A 17,934-nucleotide genomic window follows, 5' to 3' on the forward strand; every position below is an offset into this window, starting at 1 on the left:
ATGACCTATTTGATCCCTCAAGGGTCACTTCTTGGACCCCTCCTGTTTGAATATCACAGCTATGCATATGACACACAGTTATATCTAACAGTGTCTCAATTGAGGTGTTGTGTCACTGTATAAAACAGATAACTGGATGAGGCAAAAATGTTCTTCAATTAAACCACAACAAAACTGAGATAATTGTTTTTGGCAATAAAGAAAAAAGGATTGCTGTTAGTAAATACCTGGAGTCACTCTCTTTAAAAACCGAAGACCAAGCTCTCTTTAAAAACCAAAGACCAAGTCCGAAGCCTTGGTGTACTGATAGATTCCAACCTGAGTTTCAACAGTCATATCAAATCAATTACTAAAACTGCCTTCTACCATCTGAAGAACATATCCAGAGTGAAGGCTTGGATGTGCCAAGCAGACCAGGAGAAGCTCATCCATGCTCTCAAGTAGACTTGACTATTGTAATGGTTTTCTGTCTGGACTCCCCAAAAAGAGCATTAAACAGCTGCAGCTCATTCAGAATGCTCCAGCTCGGATTCTGACCAGAACAAAGAGGTCAGAGCATATTACTCCAATTCTAAAGTCTTTACACTGGCTCCCAGTTAGCTTTAGAATAGATTTTAAAGTTCTGCTACTGGTCTATAAATCACTAAATGGTTTAGGTCCTGAATACATGAAAGAAATGCTAATGGTATATAAAACCAGTAGGGCTTTGAGAGCGACAGACTCAGGTCAAATAGTGGAGCACAGAGTCCAAAGCAAACATGGTGAAGCAGCATTTAGCTATTATGCTGCACAGAAATGGAATTAGTTGCCAACAGAAGTGACGTCATCCCCAAGTGTGCATGTTTTTAAGTCCAGGTTAATCGCCATTTTACAAGGTTCTTGGCGCCGGCAACCTTTGGGACACTGGAAACATCGGCACATATCCGGAAGTGTTTTGTCTTTGGTTTTGTAAGACCATGTGATCATGCGAAACTTTTAGATCGCTGGTGCAATAGAATCTTTGCATGTGGTCTGCTGTGTTGATATTCTCATAGCACACCACATACTGTACATGATGACCAAAACTGTTGAATGCTTGATTGATTTATTTTTTTTCGGGGGAGGGGGGGGGGGATTTGTAGCAGATTGAATCTTTTGAGCGGAAAAATCTTTGTGTACCAGGCCTTATACTAGGAAGAGAAACAAATACTTACACATAGTGGTCCCACTTTAAAACCGGATATTTTAAATTGGACAGAAATCAGACTGAGACGGCGGAAGCAGTTGGAAAAAAGAGGAACAAAGGAGACACTGCGCAAAGGAGATTCAGGCCACTGATCATGACAGTAGCATGTTTTGTGAAGTCATTCACATAAAAAAAAAAAAAAAAAACATGCAGAGGTGTGATGTTTTGATCAAAGTATGGATTTATTTTAAATGTGTAATTGGCTTTCTACCAGAATCTCCCAGAAATCATTGTTTGAATATTCTTTTCTGTGTTTATTTTGCACCAAGTGGGCTCAACGATGGTTCCATCCATTTTGGGAAAGCTTTTCCCATTCCTTTCGATTAGACTGCATGTCATCAGAGATAGCGCGATTACCATTCTTGCATTTCACTATCAACTGCTTCAGTATTTTATTGTTGCTCTAAATGGACGCTCTGTGGTAGAAAAATAAATGTGATTTATAAGAGTGACAAAAACTACTTACCTAAACTAAATTAAAGTATAAATCCTCTCAACGGTAGTGCATACCACCGCTGTGTAAGCCTATGGGTAAATTCATTACAGTGTTGACACTTGATGTGAATGACCAAAAATTTCAGCTCCTCGGGGGTCGTGTTAGAAGGACCATAGAGTGGGTGTGCATGGAGGAAAACAAATGTTTTTTATGTGCTTGTGAATAGCCCGATCCTTAATAGCGCCTTCACTGTGATCATTCCATGGGGGTATACGAGCATGGCACAGCTCGATGGGTTCTTTCTTCCGCTTGATTTGATGAAGGGGCTACGGGTAAATGTTTAAGTAGCTCAATCTTATGTCTGTCAAGGAGCTGCTGCTGTTTCCTCTGTGGGGCATTGGGGAAGCTTGTGATTGCCCGTTCCCAAGCACAGCTTTTTCTGCTTCAAATTATATGGAAATCTTCACAGATCAAACTATAAATAATATATCAGGGATCTTGTTTTATATGTGTCCTGCGTCTTGAGATGCACAAAAATGAGCAGGCACGTATAAAGCATGACGCAAAGCTTTGCTTACCTACATATGTGTTTGTGTGTGTGTGTGCGTGCGCGCGTGCGTGCGTGTTGCTGAAGCGCTTCAGCGAATCTTTATCAACTAAAAGTACGAGTCCTGTCTTGGTGCAAGCCAATGAGAGGCAGAGAAGGGCAGGTTATCGTCCCACAAATACAGCGTAGACTTTTTTCGGGACTCTTAAGTTTTCCTTGTTGTGCTAAAACCCAGCGCGCCGCTCACGACGCAGCGAGGCGCTGGCGGAACGACTTTGGATCCGTAGATGCACACAACTGGGACACTTTAGGGAAAGTTAACTATTTATTACGTACGCTAGCCCGGGAGCTAACTAGCTAGTGAGCCAAGGAGCTAAACAGCTCGCTCGGCTTGCTCGATCGTGGCGACATCGTTTACTAACTCACTAACTGGCGGACGGCAGTCTGCGTCTGGACCCAGAAACAGTCCCATACAGACCCACACCATAGCCCAAAAATAAGTTGCGTAAAGGACGGAGAAAGATCGGAAAATGACCGCTAAAACAAGAGCACATTTGGAACAAATGGCGCTTAAAATGCAACTTTCAGTGTCACTTTTGTTTCTACTCCTCAGTAGGAAGTTCCCACTGGGAGCACTTATTAAAAGTGCATAAATGTGAAATGGCATTATGGACCAAAACAAAAAGGTTTTGAACAAACATAACCACTAAGACGGTTTAGTTGTTAAGATTTTTTAAATCAAAATATGTAAAATTGTTTGAGACTTCACTGTTGTGTCAAGATGCCAAACAGAAAAAGCGACCTGAACTTCTTTTTAAAAAAAATTGTTTTCACGTGTAGCTGTTCTCTTTTTATTTACTTGCTCTTATTGTGAAATGCAGCCCTACTTTTATTTAGTAAATAAGAGAAAATCACAGTTGTGCTCATATGTTTGAGTACCACGGCAGAATTTGTAAGATGTATACAAAGGATACAGTGGAATAAAAAATTTAAATAACACCAACAATACTGTCGTTTATCGTGAAAGTTTTTGGGAAAATATATTATAAAAAAATTGCTATTGTGGCTGGTCTAAACACAATATATTGAGAGGGAGCCAAATCAATGAATAACGAAAATATTCTACAAACAGTATAAAAGAGAATAACAATTGCAATCAAAATCTGCAATTTAGCGGGACCACGAAACAAGAACTGTGATATAGCGCAGGATTACTGTATCTGTATTCTGTGATGATAAATTGCAGGGACTAATTGTTCCAGGGCTGGAACTCATTGTTTTCATGACATGTCCCATACTGGGACTCACATCTCACATAGTCTGAAGTGTAAAATTATATATATATAAAAACACTTGGGAAACTTTCAACCAAACTATTGTTGTGTGATGAATTGCTTAATTTTACCCTGTACGTTTTCACTCATGTTGTCCTCTGGGAATGATTTGGCACGTTTCCTTCTTTCGCTGCCTCTTGTATTTCTTGTATTTCAACTACTCTCTCTCGTCTCCTTTACTCGATCTGAAGGCCTTTGCATGGTGGTCAGACCTGATGGTGGAGCATGCCGAGACCTTCCTGTGTCTCTACTCGACTGACATGGATGCTGCTCTTGAGGTTCAGCCACCTGACAGCTGGGACAGTTTCCCCCTCTTTCAACTACTTAACGACTTCCTGAAGATGGACTGTGAGTAGGGGCAGGGGAAATGAGATAAGCCACTCGCCTAGTTCTGCAGAATATGAGGATAGATTCAGTACACTTGATGAAAACAAAATGCATTGTCAGGATAGAATTTACACGCATTAAAAAGGTGTTTTGATCCCTTGTTTATATAATCATTTACATTTTACATTTTATGACAGTCATTGGTTGTTTTCCAAGTCTATTGGATCTGGCTCTAGAGTTATTTCGATATTTTGTTTCTTATTTTTTTAATATTGTATTTTTGTCTGAGCGAGTTCACAAACATTGGTGCACATACACTTGATACTATAAAATGTGCATTTATTTTAGCCAATATTGAAAATACAGTGCAGTTATGCCTTCATTGTAGGACAGTGTCTGGCAGTGTTTAAAAAAAATTACAAAAATGTATAATTGGCTTGACTGCAAGTTGTTTTTTGGTTCTCTTATATCAGTGGTTCTTAACCTTGTTAGAGGTAGGGAACCCTGCCAGTTTCATCTGCAGTTCACGGAACCCTTCCTAATTTGAAAAACAAAATGTGGTTTATTTCAAATTCAAAACATGTATATATTTTATTGTCTGTGTAGATTCTCAGTCATCCAGGTCATGCACAAAATGAACCACGCATCAGTTGCACACAAAATCCATCCATCCATCCATCCATCTTCTACCGCTTATCCGAGGTCGCGTCGCGGGGGCAGTAGCTTTAGCAGGGATGCCCAGACTTCCCTTTCTCCAGCCCCAGGACGAAAACCACACTGCTCCTCCTGAATCTGGGATTCAACTTCCCGACGGACCCTCCTCTCCAGCACCCCTGAATAGACCTTACCAGGGAGGCTGAGGAGTGTGATCCCCCTGTAGTTGGAACACACCCTCCGGTGCCCCTTCTTAAAAAGGGGGACCACCACCCCAGTCTGCCAATCCAGAGGCACTGTCCCCGATGTCCACGTGATGTTGCAGAGGCGTGTCAACCAGGACAGCCCTACAACATCCAGAGCCTTGAGGAACCTCGGGCGAACCTCATCCACCCCCGGGGCCCTGCCATCAAGGAGCTTTTTAACCACCTCGGTGACCTCAACCCCAGAGATAGGAGAGCCCGCCTCAGAGAACCCAGACTATGCTTCCTTATGGGAAGGCGTGTCGGTGGAATTGAGGAGGTCTTCAAAGTATTTCTCCCCACCGGCTCACAACGTCCCAAGTCGAGGTCAGCAGCGCCCCATCCCCACTATACACAGTGTTGATGGTGCACTGCTTTCCCCTCCTGAGACGTCGGATGGTGGACCAGAATTTCCTCGAAGCCGTCCGGAAGTCTTTCTCCATGGCCTCACCAAACTCCTCCCATGCCCGAGTTTTTGCCTCAGCGACCACCAAAGCTACATTCCGCTTGGCCACCCGGTACCCATCAGCTGCCTCAGGAGACCCACAGACCAAAAAGGCCCAATAGGACTGCTTCTTCAGCTTGACGGCAACCCTCACCATTGATGTCCACCAACGGGTTCGGGGATTGCCGCCACGACAGGCACCGACAACCTTACGGCCACAACTCCGGTCGGCCGCCTCAGCAATGGAGGCGCGGAACATGGTCCACTCGGACTCGATGCCCCCCGCCTCCCCCGGAACATGAGCAAAGTTCTGTTGGAGGTGGGAGTTGAAACTCCTTCTGACAGGGGATTCCGCCAGACGTTCCCAGCAGACCCTCATAATACGTTTGGGCCTGCCACGTCGGACCGGCATCTTCCCCCACCATCAGAGCCAACTCACCACCAGATGGGGATCAGTTGACAGCTCCGCCCCTCTCTTTACCCGAGTGGTGAGCCCATGGGAAGGGGGACCAACGTTACCTTTTCGGGCTGTGACCGGCTGGGCCCCATGGGTGCAGGCCCGGCCACCAGGCGCTCGCCTTCGAGCCCCACCTCCAGGCCTGGCTCCAGAAGGGGGCCCCGGTGACCCGCGTCCGGGCTAGGGAAAACGTAATCCAATCATTTTTCTCATCATAGGGGTATTTGGAGCCGTGCTTTGTCTGGTCCCTCACCTCGGACCTGTTTGCCATGGGTGACCCTGCCAGGGGCGTGAAGCCCTAGATAACTTAGCTCCTAGGATCATTGGGACACAGAAACCCCTCCACCACGATAAGGTGACGGCTCAAGGAGGGGAAGAACAAAACCATCCATTTCATTTTCTGAGCCGCTTCTCCTCACTAGGGTTGCGGGCGTGCTGGAGCCTATCCCAGCTGTCATCGGGCAGGAGGCGGGGTACACACTGAACTAGTTGCCAGCCAATCGCAGGGCACACACAAACAAACAACCATTCGCACTCACAGTCATGCCTACGGGCAATTTAGAGTCTCCAATTAATGCATGTTTTTGGGATGTGGGAGGAAACCGGAGTGCCAGGAGAAAACCCACGCAGGCACGGGGAGAACATCCAAACTCCACACAGGTGGGGCCGGGGATTGAACCCGGGTCCTCAGAACTGTGAGGTTGATGCTCTAACCAGTCTTCCACCGTGCCGCCAGAACAAAACCAACAAAACATAAATTTCACACAAAAAAAACAAACCAAAAATTCATCCATCCATCCATCCATTTTCTGAGCCACTTCTCCTCAATAGGGTCGCGGGCGTGCTGGAGCCTATCCCAGCTGTCATCGGGCAGGAGGCGGGGTACACCCTGAACTGGTTGCCAGCCAATTGCAGGGCACATAGAAACAAACAACCATTCGCACTCACAGTCATGCCTACGGGCAATTTAGAGTCTCCAATTCATGCATGTTTTTGGGATGTGGGAGGAAACCGGAGTGCCAGGAGAAAACCCACGCAGGCACGGGGAGAACATCCAAACTCCGCACAGGTGGGGCCGGGGATTGAACCCGGGTCCTCAGAACTGTGAGGTTGATGCTCTAACCAGTCTTCCACCGTGCCACCAGAATAAAACCAACAAAACATAAATTTCACACAAAAAAAACAAACCAAAAATTCAATTTAATGAAAATGTACTGGAAGTGAATGTGAATTTGGTTGTTGCCATTCCCCTTGGTAAGTGCCACACTCATGTCAGAGGAACGGACTTCATTGTGAAAATTCACAACAAAATCTGCTCCTTTTCTTTGTTTTTCTCCAATCCTCGAAAAGGGTTCATATGTAAGAGTAAATTTGTTGGGCTCTTTTTATCATTGGATGCACTGTCTGACGCCATAGCAATGCTACTCAACTCTAGTGTACTGTTGAAATGTTGTTAAATAAAGAGAGTTTTAAGAACAAAGCATTTCAACTCGAGGCGCAGCGTCGCAATGGTAAACGCCCACCTTGACGCAGCTTTGTGTTTTGCCTCGCATTCAAAATGCAGTGTTAAAAGGCTTTTTATGGATACATGTACGCACGCACACACGGTGTGTGTTGAGTCCTCCGTTGAACCCCAGCAACTGCCGTTGAACCCCAGCAACTGCCTCACCGAACCCCTGGGGTTCGATCAAACCCAGGTTAAGAACCACTCTCTTATATCAAATCAACACAGTGTAATAGAACAAACTTCAGTCAGAATTTTGATGTTCAATGTTTTATTAAATGTGCTTTGGCGTGTTGATTAATTTGACCTATCCTGTTTGACTAGAATTTGTAGTGCTACTGATTCTTTCTGCGTTATACTGGGAGGTGTTCTATTAATTCAGCATCTCTTTGAAACATTTCAGACAGCAGTGCTGTTTCTTAGTTTTGTCGAAGTAAGGTTAGGCGGTTTTTAAATCATGTCCAAAACAAATTCTGGATACATTGTGTATCTTGAAATTGTAATTCAAAGGTAAATCAACAAGGTGGGGATGTGGGTATTGGGACATTCCAAGAAATCTCCTTTATGGATCATCAAGGTAATCAAATTCATCCATCCATCCATTTTTCATACCGCTTATCCTCACTAGGGTAGCGGGCGTGCTGGAGCCTTATATTTAGATGTTATCTCTATTTATTATGTTGATTTAAAATAAGTTTTAAAGATAAAAAGTTAGCTCGTCTAGTTCTAGTTCTGAAATTTGGGTTTCAAATTTTGGCTCTAGTCTTCCAGCGTGGTTTGTTTGTTCTCCCCCGTGCTTGTGTAGGTTTTCTCCAGGGACTACGACTGCACAGTCCAAAAACATGCATGTTAGTTTCATTAAAGACTCTAAATCGTTCATAGGTGTGAGTGTGGGTGGTTGTTTCTCTATATGTACACTGCGATTGGCTGGTGACTAGTCCAGGGTGTACCTAGCCTCTTGGCCAATGTCATCTGGGATTAGGTTCCAGCTCACCAAGGACTCAAATGAGGACAAGGAGTCTGAAAAAAAATGGATGGATGGATTTAAAATGGCAAAATACTAGGTTTTAATATTAACTGCCTAACCCTAACAAAACATTTCACTCACCATCAGATTTATTTTATTTTTTAAATTCTATATCTTTGATGTCCTGCGGCGGCACGGTGTACGACTGGTTAGCACATCTACCTCACAGTTCTGAGGACCGGCGTTCAAATCCCGGCCTCGCTTGAGTGGAGTTTGTATGTTCTCCCCGTGCCTGCATGTGTTTTCTCCGGGTACTCTGGTTTCCTCCCACATCCCAAAAACATGCATGGTAGGTTAATTGAAGACTCTAAATTGCCCGTAGGTGTGAATGTGAATGTGAGTGCAAATGGTTGTTTGTTTCTATGAGCCCTGCCATTGGCTGGTGACCAGTTCAGGGTGTACCCCGCCTCTCACCCGAAGATAGCTGGGATAGGCTCCAGCACGCCCGCGACCCTCGTGAGGATAAGCAGTATGTAAAATGGAATGATGTCCTGCCTGTCCTGGATGTCGACAGCATGGTGATAGGTTAATTGAAGACTCTTAATTGCCCGTAGTTGTGAATGTGAGTGTGATTGTTTTTTTGTTTATGTGTGACCTGCGATTGGCTGACGACCAGTTGAGGGTGTACCCCGCCTCTTGTCCACAGTCAGCTGGGATAGGCTCCAGCACACCCATGACCGTGAGGACAAGCGGAACGGAAGATGAATGAATGAATGTCCTTTTTTCATTTTTGCAAGATAATTTTGATTGAAAATGCCCAGAAAGTCCTTTTTCAAGTCTTATACACTTGGCTTTTGAGACGGTTGGATTTCTCATTAATATGTGATATGTAATTAAGCTTTGCTCTGATCGGATCATTCATCTTCTCAATTTAAATATGGAAAACAGCTTCTCTCTCATCTCTGCGGTCGGATCAAGCATTTCTAGCAACCTTGAGTTAATTTCGTTGACTGCGGGGGGGTGGGGGGGGTCTTACTAACATCGTGAAGCAGAATTCACCAAGGGTTGGTGTTGGATTTATCTTACCCAACATTATAAAAAATAGACACAAAAGGAATGAAGACGCTGGTTTCTTTTTCTCATGAGGAGGGCGTATGGGAGATTGTTCAGATCACAGCCTCTCAACACGCTCTAAACAATCCCCCCCCTCGCTCCTGCATTTATTTGAAATAGGAGGGATTTACAAATCATAATGTTCTAAGCAATAAGACACAACACAAAATATTTGATAATAAGAGGGTTTTTCCCAGACATAGTATTCTAAACAATAAGACACGACACATAATATTTGATAATAAGAGGGTTTTTCCCAGACATAGTATTCTAAGCAATAAGACACAACACAAAATATTGGACCAACACTTGTCCCGACCCGACCACATCCGATCACGTCCTTGGTCCAGGCACCCTTCCATCGGATGATGCTGAGTCATCTTTTCGAAGGCGAGACATCTAAAATCGTCCATAATACTAATGCAAGCTAAGCAAATAAATGATAACTTCTAGAATATATTTAACATTTCCCTCCTGTTTATCATGTATTTGCACAAATTCTCATATCATCTTACAGTCACTTCATTTCGATTTTTAATTGTAGAATCATTTTTATGAAACAAATACATTTACACTCAGAGTAAACTTGTCATACATGAATGTTGTAGTTTAAACATCGTAATCACCTGGATCAGGAAACAAATCAGGTAAAACAACATCATCATCATCATCGTCATTATTATCAACCTCCAATAAAGGATAAATCTGCTCCATACGGTTCCATGTGGGTTATGGCTGTGGTGATTAATTTACTGATTAATGCCCGAATGCATGGGATACAACAACATCCACACAATGTCAGAATGGCTGCAAAAACAGCAATTGATATCAATATTGGTGAAATTAGGGTTTTATATTTACCAAAAACGTCCATTCAGCTGTTTCACAAGGAGTGTTGATTGAGGGTCCGTAGACCATCGATGGCTCTGGTCAAGCTGCCATCTGAAGCAGTATTGTTTGTTCTCCAAACATACCGCAAACACCTCCCTCTCTTGCGAGGAGCATGTCGACAGCTATGCGGTCTTTGGAACGTCCTTGAGCTGCTCGTGCACAGCTTCCAACCCACTCTGAGTCCAATTTCCTAATCTCTGTACATTGAAGTGGATATAGTTTATCCCATCAACATTTTTATTAATCGTACACCAACAGCATATGAAGTATTCAAATCCTCCTGCAACTTGGTCAGCTAATTTGTATTGATTAGGAACCCCACGAGGAACACCATGTATGTTTTATGTTGGATAATTTTGCCTCTGCCAGGATAAATCTCTTTTTTGTCAAGTATGTCCAAAACACACAAGGAATTTGTCTCCGGTAGTTGGAGCCGCTCTAGTACAACAGACAGTCAATTTACAGAACACTTTGGAGACATAAAGACATTGACAAAAAATAATTGTGCAAAAAGATGCAGTCCTCTAGCAGCAGTTTGAATGACTAATATCGCAATAGTCCGGTGCAAAGATCATTGTGCAAAGGGCGCTGAGACTTCAAGGAGTGTATGCGGTTTAAAGTGACGAGTAGTGCGATAATCTGGGACAATGGTTGTGCAAATGTTGCAGATGCTCCTCAATCAGTGTGCAAATGGAATAATACAATCTTGTGATAATTATGCCGGAACTATGCGCAACAAAGGCCTGGGACCCATGCAAACAACACAATCTTTTCTCGCTACATTTGCTGCTTGTTCCATCAATAGTAACCAATTGTTATTTTGTCCTGAAACTCCTGTGACAACAAGGAACCAATCATCAGTAGTTATGTTGTTAACCATTAAAATTTGTCTACCTTTCTTTGAAGTTTTCAATGGCATTTTTGGTTTAACACGGTTCCTATAACACAATACTACTTGGAAGTGGGGATCTTTTCCACCAGAATAGGCCCACAAGCTCACTATCAAACACATTGGGTGACTTGTATTTCAATATTAAACTATGGGCCGTTTTGCTTATGTTAAACTTCTTTCTTTGTTCTTTTGCTGTTCTTTTTGACCAACTGGACCAATCATAACCTGTTTCACCAATAAGGTGTTTCCATTCAAAACCTATAGTTGCATACCAGTCATATCTAAATCCCCAATTCTGCCCATTCTCTTGAGCATCATTGGTGAGAGCCGCATATGGAATTATGATTAAAGCAGCTTGATTTTGGGGGCACAAAATATTAAACCGTTTTGCCGCATTTGGAGGCCATGCCCACAATTTTGATCATCAGCTGTACTCCTTTTGATACGAGTTAATGATTCAAAAAATGTTTTTTATTATTATTATTGGGTTCGTCATATTGGTCCAGTTGGTAGGTGATTTTCTATCTAAAAAATGGGTTTTATCATTGAGGGTGGGACGTCCCATGTACCACAAAAACAAAACCAACATCTTAGTAGCCAAAGTTGCTACGTAACAACTTATCGAATCTCATAACCAACGTGGGTGTGCCTTTCTGCTGAGTTCTCACTAAAAGGGTTGGTGTCTTTTTTCTTCACTGACCAGCAAGCGTTTTCAGAATCTACACATCTGCTCCCGCTCCGTTATCAGACTTTTGCTCACCTTCCCTATTTGAGTACTCAGCTGAAATGACTCTTACAGTGTGTTAAATGAACCCACGTGTTTCTTTCTGCTATTTTTTAGGGCTGTAAAGTGTCAATCTATCTGTGCCACCATCCCTCCGGTTGAGACGTGACACAGCATGTCTCAATATAGCAGCCCATTTGAATAGTTTTTTTTTTTTTTTTTTTTTCCTGTGCTAATGTAAATTTCATTTTGTAGTTTTGCACTTTGTTTTTCCCAATAATTGCGTTCTTGTTGTGGAATACTCATATTGGCTATCAGTATAGATTGTACCATCTTTATTTATCATTAGTTTGCATGCCTCGATTAATGCTACTAATTCAGCAGCTTGTTCAGCCAATTCCTGTCAATCATGCTGCGTGCCTTCATCATTAAGGGTATTAGTGTGGCTGGATTTAAGGTTGTGCATCGCTCAACAGTCAAATGTGGTTCTGATAGCAAGATGGCAATGCAAGATAAATGTCTTGCAGGTGATTTGCAATAGGAGAGCAGACACTGTATGTGGGACCTTTAGGGTGAACTGCTCTCTAGTTGAAAAATAAGCTATTGGTCTTAGCTTATCACCGTATTGTTGTGTAAGTACGGAGGTCATGCAATAGCTTTTACAATCTACCATTTGAATGAATGTTTTATCATTAAATTTGGAAGGCCTAGCGCAGCACTGGAGACCAAATGTTGTTTAATGTCACAGAAGGCCTTTTCTGCCTCTGTACTCCATTAAACAGGTGATGTAATTTTAAGGTTGTTTTCATATATTAATTTTGACAATGGTGCAACAATTTCTGCATAGTTTGGAATCCATGCTCTACAATAATTTGTCAGACCTAAAAATTATTATTATGTTTCTTCGTCTGTGGTTTAGGATTTTTTAAGACTATAGCTCTCCTGTCTTCTAATATAGTCTTTCCTCCTATACTTAAATTATGGCCTAGATATTTAACTTGTCTTTTACATCATTGCAATTTATTTTTGTTAACTTTATGTCCCTCTTCTGTTAGATGATGCAGTAAGGTCAATGAATCTTTGCATGTGTCTTCATCTGTAGATGCCAGAAGACATGCGTGTTGTCATAACTTGTGAATAATTAGTTAGACTTTCACAGTAACCTTGCGGTAATCTAGTAAATGTATATATATATTTTTTTTTTTCTCAAATGTGAATGCAAACCAAAATTGACTGTTATTTTCTATTGGTACTGAAAAGAATGCATTAATGCATTAATGCATTAATGTCCACTACTGTAAACACAGTAGCGTCTGGTCTTAATGAATTTAACAATGTGCGTGGGTTTGGTACGCATGCTCTGTATTACTGCAGCTCATCACATTCTTTTTTATCTTCTATTTTTGTGATAAGCTCCAAGGCTGCAGACAACAGCCTTTCCCACGTTTAACGGTGGCTTGTCTTTTATTTTTTATATAATTTGATTCCTGCAACGCGGCTATTTTTTGTGTATTTAACCAACCATTAAAGCCGTGTTCGGTTATCCCTGTCTCTAAATATAAAATTTTATCAGGATCCTGTTTCTTTTTTTCTTTTAAATTTAATTTAATGAACCTCCAACCTTTACACTGCAGTGTATTCCTGTTTTTTATTTTACTACTTCCTTTCCCCATTTGAAAGAATTTGGTTCAGTGTAATACTACCTAGGGTAGTCTAGAACACTGTTTCTTTTCAGTAGGACGGTGATTCAAATTTACTTTCTGTGGTAATTCTCACTTCAACTCTTTCGAGTGGAGAATTCTTGCCTTTGCATCCACAAAAGTCCACCGTTTACTTTCCCACTGTTTTGGTATGGAATGAAAAACCTAGTGGTTTCCCATTTCCCATTTACACTCTCATTCAAACAGTTTTCATTCACACTGGCTCGTCAGAGGACTCCGCCGTCCCATACGGAATTTAACTACGTCTGTCAACAGCTCATTAGAGGACTCCGCCATCCTATACGGAATTTAACTACGACGCCACGAAACTTTCCTAGTTTCTTTATTCTACCCGCCATTGACTAGTATTAAACACTAGTATTAGTTTATTAAACACGGAATTTAAGTACGTACAGGACTCCGCCGTCCTCGCGGAATTTCTGGACTCCGGCGTCCTTTTTCCTAAAAAAATTTTTTAAATTTAACTCACCAGTCGTCTTCAATCCTGTGGATTGTCGTCAACCTTCAGATCCCAGTTGAGGAGAACGAAGACCAGTCCCGTAAAGGGTCTTACTTGCCGTGGCCACGGTCTCTTAACTGGAAGTCGGCTTCCACAACTGGAATCCTCGGGTGTGTTGACATCCGGCTCGAAGGACCAATTTAATGTTGGATTTATCTTACCCAACATTATAAAAAATAGACACAAAAGGAATGAAGACGCTGGTTTCTTTTTCTCATGAGGAGGGCGTATGGGAGATTGTTCAGATCACAGCCTCTCAACACGCTCTAAACAATCCCCCCCCTCGCTCCTGCATTTATTTGAAATAGGAGGGATTTACAAATCATAATGTTCTAAGCAATAAGACACAACACAAAATATTTGATAATAAGAGGGTTTTTCCCAGACATAGTATTCTAAACAATAAGACACGACACATAATATTTGATAATAAGAGGGTTTTTCCCAGACATAGTATTCTAAGCAATAAGACACAACACAAAATATTGGACCAACACTTGTCCCGACCCGACCACATCCGATCACGTCCTTGGTCCAGGCACCCTTCCATCGGATGATGCTGAGTCATCTTTTCGAAGGCGAGACATCTAAAATCGTCCATAATACTAATGCAAGCTAAGCAAATAAATGATAACTTCTAGAATATATTTAACAGTTGGATTCTTTGCCCACTACTCACAAGTCACTAACCTACAGAGGAGGGGACGTGTGTGAAATAAAGAGATCGTTTTTATATTTGATTTTGTTATTTTTAGGAGCGGGTCCTATTCAATCACAGTGTAACCGCCGGCCAGCTCGCAGTGTTCATCTGTCGATCACCTTTTACAGTGACCGCAATAAGATTCAACATTATGAATATAATTAAGTATTCATGTAAAACACAATACTTATATGCTTTTATAGAATGTACTTACAAACCCAATGAAGTTGGGACGTTGTGTTAACATAAATAAAACAGAATACAATGATTTGCAAATCATGTTCGACCTATATTTAATTGAATAGACTACAAAGACAAGATATTTAATGTTCAAACTGATAAAAATGTTTTGTTTTTATCAAATAATCAATAACTTAGAATTTTATGCCTGCAACACGTTCCAAAAAAGCTGGAACAGGGTCATGTTTACCACTGTGTTACATCACCTTTTCTTTTAACAACATTCAATAAACATTTGGGAACTGAGGACATTAATTGTTGAAGCTTTGTAGGTGGAGTTCTTTCCCATTCTTGCTTGATGTACAGCTTCAGGGTCTCCGTTGTCATATTTTACGCTTCATTATGCGCCACACATTTTCAATGGGAGACAGGTCCGGACTGCAGGCAGGCCAGGCTAGTACCCGCACTCTTTTACTACGAAGCCACGCTGTTGTAACACGTGCAGAATGTGGTTTCGCATTGTCTTGCTGAAATAAGCAGGGACGTCCATGAAAAAGAAGTTGCTTGGTTGGCAGCATGTTTCTCCAAAACCTGTATGTACCTTTCAGCATTAATGGTGCCTTCACAGTTGTGTAAGTTGCCCATGCTATTGGGACTAACACAGCCCCATACCATCACAGATGCTGGCTTTTGAACTTTGCGTCCATAACAGTCCGGATGGTTCTTTTCCTCTTTGGCCCGGAGGACACGACGTCCACAATTTCCCCAAAAATTGGAAATGTGGACTCGTCAGACCACAGAACACTTTCCCACTTTGCATCAGTCCATCTTAGATTAGCTCGGGCCCAGAGAAGCCGGCGGCGTTTCTGTGTGTTGTTGATAAATGGCTTTTGCTTGCCATAGTAGAGTTTCAAGTTGCACTTACGGATGTAGCGCCGAACTGTATTTACTGACATTGGTTTTCTGAAGTGTTCCTGAGCCCATGTGGTGATATCCTTTACACATTGATGCCGGTTTTTGATGCAGTGCCGCATAAGGGATCAAAGGTCACAGCATTCAATGTTGGTTTTCGGCCTTGCCGCTTACATGCAGTGATTTCTCCAGATTCTCTGAACCTTTTGATGATATTATGGACCGTAGATGATGAAATCCTTAAATTCCTTGCAATTGTAAGTTGAGGAACATCGTCCTTAAACTGTTTGTCTATGTTCTCACGCACTTGTTGACAACGATGTGAACCTCGCCCCATCTTTGCTTCTGAATGACTGAGCAATTCAGGGAAGCTCCTTTTATACCCAATCATGGCACCCAACTGTTCCCAATTAGCCTTTTCACCTGTGGGATTTTCCAAACAAGTGTTTGATGAGCATTTCTCAACTTTCTCAGTTTTTATTGCCACCTCTCTCAGCTTTGTTGGAACATGTTGCAGCCATAAAATTCTAAGTTAATGATTATTTGCTAAAAACAATCAAGTTTATCAGTTTGAACATTAAATATCTTGTCTTTGTACTGTATCCATCCATCCATTTTCTGAGCCGCTTATCCTCACAAGGGTCGCGGGAGTGCTGGAGCGTATCCCAGCTATCATCGTCTGGGAGGCGGAGTACACCCTGAACTTTATTCAATTAAATATAGGTTGAACATGATTTGAAAATCATTCTTCTTCTTTTCTTTTCAGCTTGTCTCTTTAGGGGTCACCACAGCGCATCATCCTTTTCCATGTAAGCCTATCTCCTGCATCCTCCTCTCGAACACCAACTCCCCTCATGTCTTCCCTCACGATATCCATCAATCTTCTCTTTGGTCTTCCTCTCGCACTCTTGCCTGGCAGCTCCATCCTCATCATCCTTCTACCAATATACTCACTATTTCTCCTCTGGACCTGTCCAAACCATCGAAGTCTGCTCTCTCTAACTTTGTCTCCAAAGCATCGAACCTTGGCTGTCCCTCTGATGAGCTCATTTATAATTTTATCCAACCTGGTCACTCCAAGAGCGAACCTCAACATCTTTATTTCCGTCACCTCCAGCTCTGTTTCCTGTTATCTCTTCAGTGCCACTGTCTCTAATCCGTACATCATGGCTGGCCTCACCACTGTTTTATAAACTTTGCCCTTCATCCTAGCAGAGACTCTTCTGTCACATAACACACCTGACACCTTCCGCCACCCGTTCCAAACTGCTTGGACTCATTTCTTCACTTCCGGACCACACTCACCAAGTGACCCCAAGTATTTAAAGTCCTCCACCCTTGCTATCTCTTCTCCCTGTAGCCTCAATCTTCCCCCACGACCCCTCTCATTCATGCACATATATTCTGTCTTACTTCGGTTAATCTTCATTCCTCTGCTTTCCAGTGCATGCCTCCATCTTTCTAACTGTTCCTCCACCTGCTCCCTGCTTTCACTGCAGATTACAATGCCATCTGCAAACATCATGGTCCATGGGGATTCCAGTCTAAACTCATCTATCAGCCTATCCATTTCCACTGCAAACAGGGGCTCAAGGCTGATCCCTGATGCAGTCCCACCTCCACCTTAAATTCGTCTGTCACCCCTACAGCACCCCTCACCACTGTTCTGCTGCCCTCGTACATTCATGTTATTCTAACATACTTCTCTGCCACTCCAGCATGCAGTACCACAGTTCCTCTCTGGGTACTCTGTCATAGGCTTTCTCTTGATCTACAAAGACACACTGTAGCTCGTTCTGACCTTCTCCGTACTTTTCCATCAACATTTCCATCATGGTACTATTTCTAGGCATGAAATCATACTGTTGCTCGCAAATACTCACTTCTGTCCTGATTCTAGCCTCCACTACTCTTTCCCATAAATTCATTGTGTGGCTCATCAACTGTATTCCTCTATAGTTCCCACAGCTCTGCACCCTTGTTCTTAAAAATGGGCACCAGCACACTTTTCCTCCATTCCTCAGGCATCTTCTCACGCGCTAGAATTCTATTGAACAAGCTCGTCAAAAACTCCACAGCCACCTCTCCTAGATGCTTCCATACCTCCACAGGAATGTCATCAGGACCAACTGCCTTTCCATTTTTCATTCTCTTTAATGCGTTT

The 17,934-nt window shown here is 42.4% G+C and overlaps 1 protein-coding gene across 18 annotated transcripts in view; it reads left to right on the forward strand.

Annotated features, from left to right (window-relative positions):
- cadpsa (Ca2+-dependent activator protein for secretion a) overlaps positions 1-17,934 on the forward strand; it is a 242,163-nt gene that overhangs the window by 130,199 nt on the left and 94,030 nt on the right. For all 18 annotated transcript variants that reach the window (XR_009790075.1, XR_009790076.1, XR_009790078.1 and 15 more), the window contains one exon: positions 3,734-3,890. Coding sequence is in view for 14 of the 18 variants with exons in the window: in XM_061784285.1 (XP_061640269.1) it covers positions 3,734-3,890 (157 nt within the window). In the remaining 4 variants the exon portion in view is untranslated. The remainder of the gene's footprint in view (positions 1-3,733; positions 3,891-17,934) is intronic.

This window comes from Phyllopteryx taeniolatus, chromosome 9, assembly GCF_024500385.1.
Source record: "Phyllopteryx taeniolatus isolate TA_2022b chromosome 9, UOR_Ptae_1.2, whole genome shotgun sequence".
NCBI classification, from domain to species: Eukaryota; Metazoa; Chordata; class Actinopteri; order Syngnathiformes; family Syngnathidae; genus Phyllopteryx; species Phyllopteryx taeniolatus.